This window comes from Ctenopharyngodon idella, chromosome 6 (assembly GCF_019924925.1).
Source record: "Ctenopharyngodon idella isolate HZGC_01 chromosome 6, HZGC01, whole genome shotgun sequence".
In the NCBI taxonomy this organism is placed as follows: Eukaryota; Metazoa; Chordata; class Actinopteri; order Cypriniformes; family Xenocyprididae; genus Ctenopharyngodon; species Ctenopharyngodon idella.
Genome location: NC_067225.1, coordinates 29,921,267 through 29,938,603, shown reverse-complemented (window position 1 = coordinate 29,938,603; position 17,337 = coordinate 29,921,267). Strand labels below are relative to the sequence as shown.

The following is a 17,337-nucleotide window of genomic DNA, read 5'->3' as shown; positions in this document are numbered from 1 at the left end:
CTCGTCTCATTAGATCTTCCAGAGCCTCGTCTCATCTCATCAGATCTTCCAGCGCTTCGTCTCGTCTCATCAGATCTTCCAGAGTCTTGTCTCATCTCATCAGATCTTCCAGAGCTTCTTCTCGTCTCATCAGATCTTCCAGAGCCTCGTCTCGTCTCATCAGATCTTCCAGAGCCTTGTCTCATCCGATATTCCAGAGCCTCGCCTCATCTCGTCTCATCAGACCTTCTAGAGTCTCGTCTTGTCTCATCAGATCTTCCAGAGCTTCGTCTCATCCGATCTTCCAGAGCCTCGCCTCATCTTGTCTCATTAGACCTTCTAGAACCCCTCCACGTCTTGTCTCCCATCCCTGCGTCACGTCCTAGGGCAGTTGGCGTACCGCAACCCTCCTCTGTTCTATCAGGGGAACCCGCCATTAGCCATCAAGGGCTGGCATCCAGCATGAAGGTGGTCTCTGAGTTTCCTATCTGCCTCAACATGAATGCAGAGGTTGTTCCTGAACTGTCTGCTCCATCGTGGGGGCCTTCAAGCCCATCTGACCTGCAGTGGTGGTCACCTGCTCCGCCGTGGGGGTCTTCAAGCCTGTCGATCTGGCCGTCTGTCCAGCCTTCTTCGCCCTGGCCGTCTGCCCTGCCTCAGTCTCCAGGCTGCCTTCCTTTCCATGGACCTGGCCCTCCATCCCACCCCCTGTTCCGCCTCCGCTCCACCACCCTCCAAGATTTAGGAGTGTCTGGAAGCCACTCCTTTGTCACGTTTCCGCTCACTGCTGTCTCCTTCCACTCCCCACCAGAGGTCTCTGTTTCTACATTAAGACTTTTTCAGTGCACACACACAGTCACTTCACTCTGGACTACATTTCCCACAATCCCTCACCTAGGAACCAATCATGCACTCACACCTGTTTCCCATCAGTGACCCTTTATAAGCTGCAGTCACACACACTCATTGCTGAGTATTGTTTAGCCTTTATCCGACCTTGTCTCCGTGTTTCATTGCCCTTGCCTAGCCTTGCCTTTGTTTTGACCCTACTCTGTTTTCCTTGTTTGATGATCGTTTGCTGCCTGTCTTGACCATAGCCTGTGTTTTGGATTACTCTTTTGCCTTGCCCTCCTGTATCTGTTTGCTGGTGTTTGACCTCTGCCTGTACGACTACGCTCATTTTAATAAAGCCTGCCCGTGGATCTACAACTCCGTTGTCCCGTCCCTTTGTTACACCACCTGTTTTGAGTGAAATTAAGTAATTTAGCATTATATTCCAAGTTGCAGCACAAACTTGTCTGAAACTGAGTCATGTTTTGTCTATAGTTAATCATTTTTACTTTGAAACATATTAGTTGTACAGACTTGCTTGTTTGCATTTGCCACAAATTACATTACAATCATTTTGTGTAAATCAGAAGTATGTCAATCATGCCAAGTTAAAGTCAGAATGACTCCGCATAATAACTTTTTCCCTCCCTTGTTTTGGTGACCTTTCACCTCTATACTTACCTATAGGGTTGTTATGTAGATTTCATCATCTTTATCTTGACATGTTTATTTTTTAGATCATTTACTTTTGAATATTGATTTTCAGCTATAAAACTGTAAAATTATTAGTCGCAATAAATCATAAGTTAATATTTGAAATTTAGTTTTCTTTGACATTGTAATAATTGACATTTCCTGTCACTGGAATCAAAATTTGGTAATTCTTTACAATAAGGTTGTGTATGTTAACAGTTAACACATAGTTAACATGAACTATTACAATGAGCGATACTTTTACAGCATTTATTAACCTTGGTAATTTCTACATACATTTTTAACATTTAAAGGTAACACTTTACAATAAGGTTCCTTAGTTAACATTAGTTAACTCCATTAGTTAAAATGAACTAATAATGAACTGCACTTCTACAGCATTTATTAATCATTGTTAATGTTAATTTCAACATTTACTAATACATTATTAAAATCTTGTTAAGATTAGTTAATGCACTGTGAACTAACATGAACAAACAATGAACAACTGTATTTTCATTAACTAACGTTAACAAAGATTAGTAAATACAGTAACAAATGTATTGCTCATGGTTAGTTCATGTTAGTTAACACATTAACTACTGTTTAACTAATGAACCTTATTGTAAAGTGTTACCCATTTAAAGTTAATAAATGAATACTGAGTATGTTTATAATATTAAGCTGTAAAAAGTTATTGTTTACTTTTAGTTCATGAAATCTATAATGCTAACAAATGTTAACAACTTATAGAGTATACAAACCATATACAGTATACAAACTAAAATTTGCTTAACACCACACTTCTTTTCGTGTGGTTTCTGTGCAGACTGACTGACCGGATAATGTTGCATAAGCATTTACATAACATCTGAGCTACCATGACAACTACACGGGACTCGTGGAATCAGATTTTCATGTCACCATTCTTTCGTTCAAGCTGATAAAGCGATGTATTGTGATAACAGACTTGGTACTCTTTGTGAGTGCCGTTGACTCTTGGATAGACTAAAGGGAAATGCTTTTGCGAGCCTTTTGAAAAGGGCCCCTCATCCTGCCTAACTGGAAACTTGTTGAGTCATGTGCTGACTAGCCAACAGAATTTAAGAAGTTACTGAGGTACAGCATGAAAGGTATTAATGAAGGGTCACAATGTTAAAAAACAGCATGTTCTTGCCATATTTGTTCAGTAAATTGTTTGGTAGATATCCAAGAACAAAACCGTGTTCCCAAACCTCAAAACTCTTATCCAAGCTTCCATTAATGTTGTAATGATGGTTAGACATGGCTCCATGACATTTCTTTGTTTTAATTTTTTTTTTTTTTTTTTACATATACCATTTTAGAGCCACTGCAATGGTAACATTGTAATTCTTCTATAGTATTATTTGAAATACCTTGGAGTATCGTGCAAATGTCATGGTATATGAATGTGATACCGAGATATATGTATATATTATATTTGTCTTTTAACTAAACACCAATATGAATTTATGACTTCAGTTCATAGGCAACATGGTTCCCTTTTTTTAAAATGTGTGATCATATTTCTAGACTACTTATTAGTCAGACATTGAACCTGCCAAGCAGGCACTTTTCCCTTGAACTAAGTATTAAAAAGTCTCCTTTTATAATAACAAGTAACAAGTAATTAGAAAAGTAATTAGTTCCCAACAAAGGAATCTTTCTTTCTCTTTTGAGGAGGGTGGAGGTTAAAGAACACAAAAGTTAAATTGCAGCACCTGACCTAGTAAGCATGTCACCCAGACACGTACAATTATTGTTTTATGCTGTAACTAAAAAAATTAATATTGATTTAGTTTTTTTTTAATTGCTTTGGTGCAATTTTCACAAACAATAGGTACATTTTCAAAACTCTTAGTACTAATTTCACAACAGATCATCAAAAGTGCACTTTTTTCAAACATTTCAGCATCTTTTCAATTGTGTTAGTACAATACACAAAATCACAAAGTATCCTTTTCACTACACAAAATAAGTGTTTCATCTATATAAATATTTAATTCACAGTAACTGCTTTTCATAATGCTATTACTATCAAACTTTTCATTTGCATCTCTTTTCATTTAGTTTAATACATTTGTCTATTATTTAATCCAGCTGATCTTAATGGTTAATCAATGAATCATTTGGTACATCTATAAATATACTGATACTATAAATATAGTTTCTACTTTGTTTGCAATTTCTGACATGGATAACCAAAAGTAATTAATTCTTTTAATGTTCAAAGCTGATACTGTAAACATATTACCATGGTAGAGACTGCCACATTACTGTAACTCACCCTTATAAAGGTCGACTACAGTATAGATTCAGTCATATGGTACAGTGAGAACATTTACTGTATTGTCAGCAAACTCTGTTCTAGCACAAAACCTCATGGCCATTTCATAACTTCATTACACCTTTTGATAGATACTATTACAAACATTATGGATTTTATGCCAATTATGTAATTTACGTAATGTAAGTGTATTTTCTTATGTGGCCGGTGTAACTGTAATTATTTTCAGCAACAAGGGTGATTTGAAACATGTATCTTGCAATGTTTGCTATTGAATGAACTGATTGTTAAAAGTACTAAACTGAAAGAAGGTCATACTGTTGTGTTCAGTGATTACAGTTTTTTTTTTTTTTTCGCTTTGGTTCTATTTTCACAAGTAAGGTGTACATTTTCAAAACTCTTAGTACAAAACTCCAAACTGATCACACTTGTAACACAGCTGGTCATTCTTTCAAAACCGGATCTCATGCTTTCATTCTAGCTGCACATATTTTCATTCTACATAATCACTGTTTCAAACACAAGATCATTGTATTATGTAATGAGAACATTTGATTTAATCACCAAAACACAACAATTTAGTACTTTTTTTAGTACAAACAATGCAAGATATATGTTTCAAATCACCCTGGTTGCTGAAATAATTATAGTTACACAGGCTACAGATGCCACATTAGAAAATACACTTAAATTACCTTAATTATATAATTGACATAAATTCCATATTGTTTTTAATAGTATCTATTCAGTGTGTTATCAAAAGGTGTGAAGTATGACACAGTCATGAAGTTTTGTGTAGAACAGAGTTTGCTGCCAATACAGTAGATGTTCTCACTGTACCATATGACTGAATCTATAACTGATCTTTACAGATGAAGGATGAGTTAAAATAATGTGGCAGTCTCTACCATAGTAATGCCTTTTACAGTTTACAATATCACATGGCATACTATAATATAAAACAATGCCATCTGTCTCCCTTCTTTTGATGCATCTCTGATCAATCTGATGTTATCAATCTAATGGTATACTGTGTTCACAAATTTCAAATTTCTCTGTATCTCTGTATCTCTCTCTCTCTCTCTCTCTCTCTCTCTCTCTGTCACACACACACACACACACACACACACACACACACACACACACACATACTTGTATGTGTGGTTTACGGGGACTCTCCATAGGCGTAATTATTTTTATACTGTACAAACTGTATATTCTATCTGCCTACACCAACCCTACCCCTAAACTTACCCATCACAGAAAACTTTCTGCATTTTTACATTTTATAAAAATATAATTTCATATGATTTATAAGCTATTTTCCTCATGGGGACAAAAAAAAAGTCCAAACAAGGTCTAAAATTACTAGTATTACCATCCTTGTTGAGACTTTTGGTTCACAATGCAGTGTTTACCAGGATCACACACACTTTGAAAATTGTGGTTGTCATCATCTAAGATAAATTGCAAATAATTCATTATCCATATCAGAAATTGGAAATAATTTCTATAGAAACTATGCCTATAGAATCAATATCTATAGAAATTTATAGATGTACCAAATGATTTATTGATTAACCATTAAGATCAGCTGGATTAAATAATAGACAAATGTATTAAACTGAATGAAAAGAGATGCAAATGAAAAATTTGATAGTAATAGCATTATGAAAGTCAGTTACTATGAATGAAACATTTATATAGATGAAACACTTATTCTGTGTAGTGAAAAGGATACTTTGTGATGTTGTGTATTGTACTAACACAATTGAAAATATGCTGAAATGTTTAAAAAAAAAGTGCACTTTTGATGATCTGTTGTGAGATTAGTACTAAGAGCTTTGAAAATTTACCAATTGCTTGTGAAAACTGCACCAAAGCAATTAAAAAAAACTGTAAATCAAATGTTCATGTTACATATCACAATGATCTTGTGTTTTGAAACAGTGATTATGTGGAATGAAAACTTGTAAAACCAGAATGAAAGCATGAGGTTTTGAAAAGGTTGAGGTTTGATCAGGTTTTGAAAGAATGACTAGCTGTGTTACAAGGGGATTTTTGTACACCTTACTTGTGAAAATAGTACTAAATAGTAAATAGTACTCGTAGAGAAACTTTGATGTTGGCTTGAGAAAACCTAGCCAGAAAATAAATTTGAAGTAGTTTTAACAGCTTTAAGTTTGAAGGTTTTTAGTTTAAAGGTTTTAAGTTTGTTCAGTAGTTTTAAAAGCTAGGCAGACCGACAGACAGACAGACAGATAGATAGATAGATAGATAGATAGATAGATAGATAGATAAGAAATATTAGATAGAATGGAAGCTTAAATGAATCTAAAAGGGCTTCTGGGAGTTTAAATTTGAATTTTGAGTTGGTGTTTGAACAGTCTTGGCTCATTTGAACATTCCATCAATGTAAGTCTAAGGGATTTTTCCAAGTTTTCATTGTCATTTTTAGGAAAACCGTAAGTCTGAGTAGTTAGAAAAGATATAGCATACCAAGTCAGAACAGTCTCAACGAGTGTCACTCACTAAACAAGTAACCATAGGACTATTAGTCAGCCATAAACAATTGTTGTTGATCTAGCTGCTAACTAGTATATGGAGATATGTTTAAGGGGGAAAATGAGTCAGGGGTATTAATTTTTTTTTAAAGGAAAAAACGATACAGTTACAAAATATACAAACAAAATTCACAAACCTTTAGCAGTTCTCATTGCTGTCAGTCATGAAGCAAATTGCAATTCTGTAATAAATAAATGTTTAGAGATTTAAACTTGTGAATAAAGAATCTTCCATAAATAATTAACATTTTTATCACAAAAGAAAGGCTGACATAATTGTTCAGGGGGCCAAAAAAGGTAATCATTTTCTTTAAAAGAGGTGCAGCGGTAACGTTGGTATCAGAGCGACACTGTTCAAGCCGCTGCGTTTGCCTATTGGCTGATGTGGAGTGACAGCAAGATTCAGACCAATCAGGGATGAGATCATTGTCAGTGAGTGGAAAACTACAAGCCACAAGACGCTTCTACGTCACCCCACACTGCACCAATCATAAGCTTTATGTCTTACCACTTGCGATGATTGGTTCGTATGGAGTATGACCGTGAAGAAGAATTATAAAACCCATTAGAGCACGAGTCGAGTGTCGTGGATTGTAACGGTGCGGCATCTCACTTTATAGCCGAGAGGCTACGTGTGTATTTTAACTTTTGTTTTACAATATCTTTGCAGCCGCTCTGCTTGTACATTCAAGAATTTGCTGTCTTAAGTGAAGCCTTATTCGCACCTCGGATATTTGCATTAAAGGTAGGTAGGTTTTTTTTTTTTTTTTTAACATTCAAGCCGTGATGGCTTACTTTCATCACGCCAATATAGGTTACATTACAAATCTTGATGAAATACATCATATTTTGCATCATCTCCTAGATCATTGTAACTCATCTTTGTTCTTGTTTCCTTAATTTGGTGTTGCGTTGTAATGTGTCCGTCGGATATGGAAATTGTCTCGTGGGCATGTCTGGACAGTGGACAGCACGCTTATGAGAGCGCACGCGCACGCCTGTAATACAAGCATCTGGGTTACGCATCAGACGGTTACCGGCTTTCGTGTAATCTTCGTTAAATGCAATCCAGTTGAGCTGCAGCATGGGGTTTCTGATCAGGCTATTCCCGCATCCTACCCGTTAAAGGGGCGGAGAGGCTCGCGTGCACACAATGCGACTGAAACCGTCGCTGGGAAACGCATGTTGTCCTCTCTGGAAAGTTCTGTGGAGCCCAGAATACCTCCGTTAGAACATACATGATCAAGTATGAGCGAAGATTAAAGCAGTAACGTTAGTTCACCCATAAATAAAATAATTTAAATTAGGGTACATGTGAAAGCGTACAATTTAGTTCCTTGAATGGACTTCCGAACTGACCTGTGCACGCGACTCGCTGTCACGGTGCCCTACTTGCAAATAGCGAGTAAGTTTTGTTTGACAAGTGGGGAAATAGCCGTTACAAAGTGACATAAAATGAGCAGTCGGATCGTTTTAGCTTTCTATTTCACACTGCGTTGTCACACTTTGAAGCTACGCGCGTTCACTTTCTAAGCGTTGAGCTTGAATGATTTTTGTGCTTTTATCTTTTTTATGAGTTGGACATGTACACGATTTTTAACAGCAGCCTCATAAACCGTCCAGAACATAGAAAACGTCTCGCACGTACTCTGTTAGACACACACGCCCCCCTGGACTTCATTCAAGAAAACAGGAAAAGTCTCTGAACTAGTTACGTGCATTATACATGTGTATATATTCAAGTAAAATAATGACAAGAGCTTATATTTAAAGCGTATTTTAGAAAGTAAAGTGGCAAAGTAAGAGTTATGTCACGTCGTGTGGTCACTTATTCTGAATGACTCAGCGACTTTGACCGAGGTGCGGTCACTTTAACAAATTGTGCACACTCATGGTTACACTGTACTTCTCTTACGTAATGACACTTCAGTTAATTCATAAGAAGTACTGGCTGAAGCTTATAGCCTGCCTTACTATAATGCAGATTATATAGGGTTATCTAATAGAAGGGGACAGTATTAGTAGCTATTATTATTGTTCATGACCATCATGGATATTGAAGGGGATGGAGTGATCTGGTGTTGTGTATCTTGGGAGGGGGTTTTAGGGTTGTGTTGATAGCTTTTGCAACTCACCATTTGTTCTCTTTTTGCATGTAACAGGATAGCCACTATGGAGCTGTACAACAAAGACACATTTTCTGAGGATATCCTGCCTGTTGTCATTGTTGGTAAGAGTCAACATTATATATTTGCTGTTGTAAGCTTTATGTGGTGAAGTGAGTTCATGTGACACATGACATCATCTCTTCAATGACCACTCAAACAACTCTTAATGAACTTTCTACATGCATAATGCATGCAAAATATCTCCATTCTTTTACTATTGTTTCTCTCTCTCTCGTTTTCATCTTTGTTTCATCTAGACTGTACTTCTGTGAGCAATTTGAAATGTTGTATTGCAGCCAAGGTCCAAAATTAACTAATGGACAGGCTCAAATGGAATCTGTGCATGCCGAACTCTGCAGAAAGACTTCTGCAGAATTGGTACGCCTGTTGATTACAATGTTCTGCACATCCACCACTTTTTGGATTTTTGTATATTCATAATTTTGGTTACTTTCATAACTCTTACAGCTACCAATAATAGCTAGTGCTTTCAGTTTAAAACATTTACCATGTTTAAATGCAAAAAAAGTCTGGATGTGCTGATGACGGGTGAATTGGGGGAAAAATGACCGGTCATAAGTATTTCTTACCAGCCATTCACATACCCAATCACATCACTTACATCAGATTAAAAACTGTGAGGTTCAGACTATGTTCTGTGGCCGTTTCTAAAAACTTTACCAGCTTAAAGGGATAATAATTTTTACCCATAAATGAAAATTATGTCATCATTTACTCTCTATGTTGTTCCAAAGCTGTATGAATGTTTTTTTTTTTTTTTTTTTTTCTTTCTTCTGCTGAACACAAAATATATTTTGAAGAATGTTGGTAACCAAACCATTGATGGGCCCCATTGACTTCCATAGTATTTTTTTTTTTTTTTTTAACCCATATTCTTTAAAATATCATCTTTTAAGTTCAGCAGAAGAAAAGAGAGAAAAAAATCATACAGGTTTGGAACAACTTGAGGGTGAGTAAATGATGACAGAATTTTCATTTTTGGGTGAACTATCCCTTTAATGGCCAACTTCAGAGAAACGTACAGTTTGAACATCTTAATTTTCACACCCAAAAATCATCTGAGCTATGAAAAGTTATTTGGAAAACATTGCAGAGCTTTTAGTTTTTACATGCATGGCTTTGTTTCTAACAGGTAATGGACCATCAGGGATTTGCCTCTCTTATTTGCTGTCAGGATACACGCCTTACCTTTCCCCCGATGGCGTCCATCCCAACCCAATTTTGCATAACAAACTGACACAGAACCCTCATCTGTCTTTGCTTGACCAGGTAATGCACACACTTAATCCCCTTACACACATTTACCACACCTCTTTACATGACAAGTAGTGACTGATTGTATAGTTTTCACCAGAAGTTTCTATAGACTGTTCCAAGGATTAGTGACTTTTGTCAATGATAATAGTTGCAAAATGTAAGAGTTTGCACGCCTTGTGTTCAAATACAGAAAAAAACAGTTTTGTCTTAATATGTGCACGTAGGATCTGGAGTACCTGTGTGAGGGTGTAGAGGGACGTTCGTCAAACCCTGTGGCTGTGCTCTTCGATGCCCTCCTCCTTCCAGATGGCGACTTTGGTGTGGATTGCGCTTCCCCGCTGATATGGCGACATGAGCCGGAAAGGGCCACTCCCCACCTTGTACTGGGGAAGGGACCACCTGGAGGGGCCTGGCATGTAAGCAACCACTCCTAAAATACTTGGGCTTCTGATCTAAGGCCTCAACGGCCATATTGTTCACTTTTTCAGGAAACTGTATTTTCTTTTACTGTAATATAGTTAAAATGTCTGTATTACCAATGAATTTAAACAGAATCACCATTCAGCATAATGGAAACTACAAAAAAAACAAGTAAAATGTTCAGACATGTTACAATAATGAGAAATAGGGTGATATATGACTTGAATATGTTTAAGAAAGGGTGAACCTCATGAAACCTAATACAGAAGTACAGCCCTGTGGGAAAAGCACCCATGTGATTAACGTTTGCATGTCTGAAAGCAATTTCAACACTGTCTTCTATTGAGTTTTTGTACCAGTTTTGATCAGATGTTTTTCTTGTGCTTTGCCTGCTTCATATGGAGATGTGAAGTTGTTGTTTGTTATTCTTGATTCCTGCAGGCGATGGAGGGCTCAATGTTGACTCTCAGCCTAGCTAACTGGATGGAACTTCCTGGTTTGAAGCTGAAGGACTGGATGAGAGATAAACGAAGGTATGAAAAACGAAAGTGAAACATTTATGAAATCGGTGTAGAGAACGATGAGAACAATTTTTCATACAAAATTCCTAGGAAGATTCTTGTGATAAATTTGAAATGACTATGAAAATATTTTTTCCTTTGCTAATATAATGTGATGAGTATAACTATAAGTATGTTAAATTTGGCTAAAAATGTACTGTGGCTTTGTGGTGCCTTTAACCTTGCTACGTTTGTTTGCGCTACTCAACATAATATAGCCCATCCAAAGTCAATATTTTTGAAAGTGGTGTGAATAAATTAGGCATAATGCGTATAACACATATATTTCTCAAAGTTTGAAATGACCAAAATGATGAAACGGATCAACTAACATTTTGTATGTTTTGTGTGTCTAGAAATTTACGTAATGACCGGGCCACGCCAGCTGAGATTGCGTCCTACTACCAGCACTATGTGACTAAATTGGGTCTGGAGAGGAGCTTTGCTTGCGGCACAACCGTAACCTCAGTCTCTCGGGTTTCCCTTGAATCTAACTGCTTCATTTGGAAGATCCAAGGCCTCCAGAGAAGAGCAAATGGTGGTGAAGAAAAGGAAGTAATCGAAGTCCCATTCACTGTGTATGCAGAGAATGTGGTGCTTGCCACAGGAACCCATGACATCCCAGCCCGTCTCGGCGTGGAAGGCGAAAACCTTTCCTTCGTGTGCCACAGCTTCTGGGAGCTGGAGGCCGCCATTTCCTCAGGCCGTTTGGACGGCGCCTCTGAGCCAGTTCTTGTGGTTGGTGCTGGCTTGACGGCGGCAGACGCCGTTCTTGCAGCTCACCACTTGAACACACCTGTATATCACGCCTTTAGGCGACCTGTGACTGATCCGGGGCTCATCTTCAACCAACTGCCCAAACTCCTTTACCCTGAGTACCACAAAGTGCACCAAATGATGAGCCAACAGCAACACAAAGTGGGTGAGACGGTGGTTAATCTGTCCAACCAACCTGCTGAGAGCACCAACTCGTATACCTGTTACCCTGGTTACCTCAGTTACCCAAAGCACCGTGTGGTTGCCTTCAGACCTGATGGCAAGTGTGTGCTAGAGGATGAGGAAGGGCTACAGACAGTGCTACAAGTCTCAATGGCACTCGTTTTGATTGGTGCCCATCCCAACCTGTCATTCCTTCCAGAACATGGTCGCCCACTGGCGTTGGACTCAGAAGAGCCAATTAGCTGTCGGAGGAACCCGTTAGATGTGGATCCATACACGTACGAGAGCGTGAAGGAGCCAGGGATGTATGCCATGGGTCCACTGGTGGGTGAGAACTTTGTGCGGTTCCTGAAAGGTGGAGCTTTGGCCATTGCATGTGACATCGCTCGTAAACGAAGTACAAAACAACAAAGTGCTACAGAAAATCGCACAACCAGCTCATTGAATATTCAATTGACCAACTGCACCTTGGAAGCATGAAAAGACATAGACTTAAAAAGAGTATGTATAGCTATCTGGTACTTCCAAAATGGTTCAGAAATGCTCAGTGGTTCTGCTCCGACTGACGTGAAGGAACCAGTAGTTGAACGGTTCAAGACCGTTCCCACATCCCACTGCAAGTGCTTGCATGCAGACTGCGAATGCACTGACACAAATTTGTGTAGTTAATGGCTAACTAACCAGGCCTAAACATTAATCCGAGTCTACGCACACCGGGTGCTTTAACTTCAGGGATTCATTTGTGCATGGCTGCTCATTTGAAACACTACTCTTGTTCTCATTGCAATCTTGTTCTGTTGTGCCAAATTAATGTTTGTAATTGCCGTGTTTTCAAATCTAACATCTTCTTCGTGTAAGGAAAACACAAAACTAATCTTTGCCAAGCAAATGCTGCGGTTGTATCAATGTTGGTACTGACGCTCTTATTGTCTTCTTCTTTGATGAATGTAGAAACCTTGGTGGACCTAAAAAAGAAAGATCCTTGTAACATTTGGTCTTCCATACATTGCCTTTCCAAGTAAAGCATACACCTGTAGTGAGTCCATTGGTTATTCCAGCAAACCTGACTGTCTAGTTTTAAGGCTCTAAGATGTTCTTGTTTCATGCTGCTGTTGCTAACCAAAAGCCAAACCTCAGTGAGGTCAGGCTGCACTTACAAAACTGACCACGAGAGGGCCTTTGCACACCATGACTAAAGCCAGCAACATTGCATCAGACATAATGGTCCTTCATGACATTATTTGAATCAAGGATGCATCCAACATAAACTTATTTATGACTGATATATGCCAAAATGTAACATTGCCTATGAGATTGACACATTAACTGTACTTTAAATTTTTTTTTTTTTTTTTTTTTTTTTTTTTTTTTTTTAGATGAAATGCATATCTAGTTCATTTTAAGAAAACGATTCTACACTGAAGATTGCAACATTTGTTTCATCTTAAAAACGAATTGTACTGTATTTGGCTATAAGTTATGATCCCTGGCAGCTCTGATTAAACATGTTTGTAAATATGGTTTGTACTCTTTGGAAAGGAAAAAAATACAAACAAATATTGTATATTTTATGTACATTGATTCTTGCAGTCAAACACTTCAAATAAAATAAATGTCTGACAACGCAATACTGTGTCTTCATGTGTCTATCCACACAGATAATACTGCACTATTACTGTGAAGTTTTCAGAACGTAGGTCAAAAACAAATAAGGTTGTTAAAAAGTGCCAAGTTTTCTCATGGTTACAACTTTTGCAACCCTTTTGACCTCAACAGAATGTGTATTCTATCTGTAATAGATCCAAAATATGAGATCTTTTAATCTCTTAAGTGGTTTTCTTGTTACATGACAACAAAATGGTTTCTTTGTGTTGGTTAAACAACACTGACAGATGGATTTTTTTATTATTTAAGCAATATTGCTTCACTGCTTTTTCAATATGTTATATGAAATTAAATAATATTAAAATTATGTAAAAATAGCAGGCAGTATAAAGCAAATACTGTATGCAGTATGTTAGTATTTAATAATAAACAGCCCTTGTCTGCTATGCAAACACTTCTGCATTACTAAAGTTTCACCACAAGATGACAGCAAGCACCTTCTACAGATATAAAGTACATCTGTTGTACTAGTGGAGTCATGTTAAAACTCCTTTTGGATACTCAATATAATTGATTATAAGTTTGTTATACTTAGGCTCAACTCTAAAATATTTAATCAGAGAGCAAACTATAAAAAAAACCTAATGGATAACTGAAAAAAATTTTTTGAAAATGATAATTTATGTAGATGTGAACTGATCTGTTTTCACAGCGACACTTAAAATTGGCCCTAAAAACACTTAAATGCTCAATCCATGAGCTTTATGAGTTTACATGTTTGTACTATGAGTGGGCACATAAAGCTGTGGGAAGCCCACTGCAGACTGCTCAACAAGGTGACCTCCCCTCTCTTAGGCAGACAGACAGGTGGCCACTAGAGGACGTGATGCTAAATTTATCATGTCTGCGTTGCTATGAGACACTGAGCTGAGAGGTGGACTCATTTTGTAATGTCAGGTAACAGCACAGGGCTGGGCAAGATTACAATGATGCTGACTCATAGATGTGATATGAATCCTTGAAAACCATCTCTCTTGTGAGTAGATAAATATAACCGGATGTAGTTCTGTGTATTCTAGTTTAGCTTTATAGAAAGTACATTTAAAATGCCTTGGAAGACAGAGTTTAGCAACAGTGTGGACAGTCATAAGTAACCCACTAAATTTCTTGTAACATGTTTTACCAGGTCCCTTAAATGAATGAATGAATAAATAAATAAATAAATAAAATGGTTAAAAGAACTGCACAAAGTAAGCACCTGTTTAGGTAGCTGACTTATAACGTCCATTTTTATTCAGCATTTTTATTCAAGATCAAAAGTTCTGATGAAATTTTACTTATGTATATGTAAGGGGAAAATGTAGATTTTTAGGTGATGCAAGTGGTTACCCTTTCACAAGTTTTAATCACATTTTTTGCTTGTACTTGTAATCTTAAATTAAGATGATAAATATCTTTGTAAATAAAAAACTTTGTAAAGTACAAATATTTCATATCGTCTCTAAATAATTATTATGAGGTAATAAAAAATGTATGTATTATATTTACATAAGAACTGGGGGAAATGTTTAAATAATATAATAATAATAATAAAATAATAATTTAGAAAAATAGGCTACTTTTTGTTGACGAAATGTAACATTGTCGGAAAAGCACGACGATTTCCGAAGTGCTCATGCTCCGCCCCCTTTTGAGTTCGTCCGCCAGCCGATCCACACAAACGGGTTAGAAAGCGCGAGAGAGAGAGAGCCAGGAGTGAATAATGTTTACCACTCGCTCTGTGGAATCTATCAGGAGTCGAAACTTTAGTCAGGTTTTGCCGTATTAATTTCACCCGAAAGCCTTATTCAAAGTGCAACAGATCAAAACCATCACTATTAAGGATATATCAGCGGCTGGATCGACTGAATGAAACCATGAGGAATAAAAAACACGGCGGTTGTCGCGATCTAAACTAACGTGACTATCGATCCAGCAGAGCCAAGCTTTTGAAAACGCCGAGCCAGGTACTTCGGCGCAGACTTTCAACGGTCAGTTTTTCCTGCGGGTTTACCTGTGCTTACGTGGCACTTTTTTGACCTGAAGACTTATTTTAAAAAATACCGTTTTAGGCGTTTTATCCACTTTTATCGTGGCGATGCGATGTATTTTCAGAGGTTTAGTAAGTTGCGTGGCCGGGACTAGTTTACTTGCGCCGGGCAGCCAATCAGCGGAATAACACTCACTATTTTTGCTTTAATTTATCCTCTTTTGCCTTATTCTCACGATACCCTTCAAATACATCCTCGTACCGCACCCTTCAGATTCTGACAGCGGGTTTCCAGGCGAGCTTTCATAAGAAGGATAAGTGTCAACGCTACGCGTGTGTTTTTGGGGTGGTAAAATGGATGCGGGAATGGAGAAGGAGTGCAGCGCTTTGGGAGGGCTCTTCCAAATCATCATGAACGACATGAAGGTGAGTCCCTCTCAAATAAAATAACAAACCCGATGCTTTGATTTCCCCCCCCAACATCATGTGTGGGTTTGGAGTCTGTCTGCAGAAAGGCTCAGAATAAGTTATTTTCCAGCTGTTTTGGAGGGTTGGCAACAGTTCTGTGGTTGGCCGGCTGCTGATAGATGTGAATCCAGCCGCCCTGTGATGTGCGTCCTCTTCAAATCACCATTTACATCTGTGTACTATGATCATCTCGGATATATGAGTACATTTACTAGTTAGAAAGACTAGTATACACTTAGGTTATATATAATACAGTCAAAATATGAGGTTATTCCAGCTTTCATGATTGATATGTTCAAAGGGACTTCAAAGGGATTGTTGTCACACTAACATTAAAGTACCATGGAATTAACATTGCTAATTTGACATGCACCATGGTATTTTTCTAAGTACCTAGGAGTACTATCATTTACAGAAAAAATGTACCATGGTACTACTATATTTAGCTTTGAAGTGCTATGTAAATACATGAATTTCAGTACTGTGGTACTTTGATATATGCAATGTTATTGCAAGATCTCTAGCATGCCACAATGTCCACAAATCATGGTATTATAGCAGCTCCATTTCCAAAAACACGATATTACCATAATATCCTATTGCAGTGATGTCATGATGACAGTACCATGGCAAAATCATATTCATATACCAAAGTGTTTAAATGGCACATGAAGGGACTTCAAAAACACTGGTTTATGTCCCAAATGCTATTAAAATAGGGCTAAGTATTTAAATGAGATTGGAATATGTTGGTATATGACTGTAGTATTCATTCATTATGGTTATATATCAAAATGTTGGCAGCTCAGTTTGTCATCTGTCAGAAATTCTAGTTATCAGTCTCGGCACATGCGGTGGTAAGTTATGTTCTGTTCTCTAACAGCAGTGTTGGTGACTCTGTAATTGGTGTAACTTCAATGACTGTCTGAATGTGATGATGCCATTTTAGGCGATCTGTATGAAGACTTTTGAGGAACATTGTCAAACACTGACTGGACGGTGACTTTTAATGTATTGTAGAACATTTTCATGTTTTATGTTTACAGATGCTGCTTGTTCATCATCGTAACTTTGACTAATTGTTTGCTTAGTTGAAAATGTGTTGTGATGCATTGGTGTGTGAGTGTGCCCAGGTGAGCAGGAAGTATTTAACGTGTGTTACATCCTGTTGTAAACGCATGGTTAAAATGTGACTCAGACTTTATTCATGATATTAAAATCTAGACAATTTTGCATTCAGTTATGCATTCAGGATACAAGTTAAAGCATTGTTTTTTTTGTTTTGTTTTTCCCCTACCCTGAAATGATTTCTGTTTGGTAGTCTGGTTTGTTTATGTATCTTAAAGGTGCTCTCAAAAAGTATTTGGACACTTTGGCCATATTACAAAATATGGTAATTAAAATAAAATATAAATAATACTTAAAGTATGTATGATAATAACATAAATTATAGGCCTATTATGTGTAATGCAACGGCGTTACATACAAATAAGTG

At 37.3% G+C, this 17,337-nt stretch overlaps 2 protein-coding genes and 1 long non-coding RNA gene across 6 annotated transcripts in view; 2 read left to right on the top strand and 1 right to left on the bottom strand.

The window, feature by feature from the left end:
- LOC127514523 (uncharacterized) overlaps positions 1–17,337 on the bottom strand; it is a 200,751-nt gene that overhangs the window by 74,428 nt on the left and 108,986 nt on the right. The window lies entirely within an intron of this gene.
- On the top strand, positions 6,903–13,368 carry osgn1 (oxidative stress induced growth inhibitor 1). Of its 2 annotated transcripts, none has more exons than XM_051897431.1 (6): positions 6,903–7,120; positions 8,538–8,605; positions 9,697–9,833; positions 10,046–10,237; positions 10,683–10,774; positions 11,158–13,368. In XM_051897431.1, exons 2-6 carry the CDS (start codon positions 8,548–8,550, stop codon positions 12,218–12,220), a joined length of 1,542 nt encoding a protein of 513 aa, XP_051753391.1. In that variant the 5' UTR covers positions 6,903–7,120; positions 8,538–8,547; the 3' UTR covers positions 12,221–13,368. The 2 variants fall into 2 exon arrangements, with proteins under 2 accessions (XP_051753391.1, XP_051753392.1); XM_051897432.1 differs by having other exon boundaries at positions 6,933–7,124.
- Positions 15,053–17,337, top strand: part of mtss1 (MTSS I-BAR domain containing 1) — a 59,214-nt gene continuing 56,929 nt past the window's right edge. For 2 of the 3 annotated variants that reach the window (XM_051897428.1, XM_051897427.1), the window contains exon 1: positions 15,053–15,800. In XM_051897428.1, coding sequence (XP_051753388.1) covers positions 15,729–15,800 — 72 coding nt within the window. In that variant the 5' untranslated portion in view covers positions 15,053–15,728. The remainder of the gene's footprint in view (positions 15,801–17,337) is intronic. The other variant, XM_051897426.1, reaches the window with a different exon arrangement.

What these genes read in the sequence shown, in the direction of transcription:
- osgn1 (XM_051897431.1), top strand. Translation starts at nt 8,548, where the DNA reads ATGGAGCTGTACAACAAAGACACATTTTCTGAGGATATCCTGCCTGTT. An exon ending in CCTGCCTGTTGTCATTGTTG is followed by an intron (nt 8,606 to 9,696) that starts GTAAGAGTCAAC and finishes TGTTTCTAACAG; the next exon opens with GTAATGGACCATCAGGGATT. An exon ending in TGGATGAGAGATAAACGAAG is followed by an intron (nt 10,775 to 11,157) that starts GTATGAAAAACG and finishes TTGTGTGTCTAG; the next exon opens with AAATTTACGTAATGACCGGG.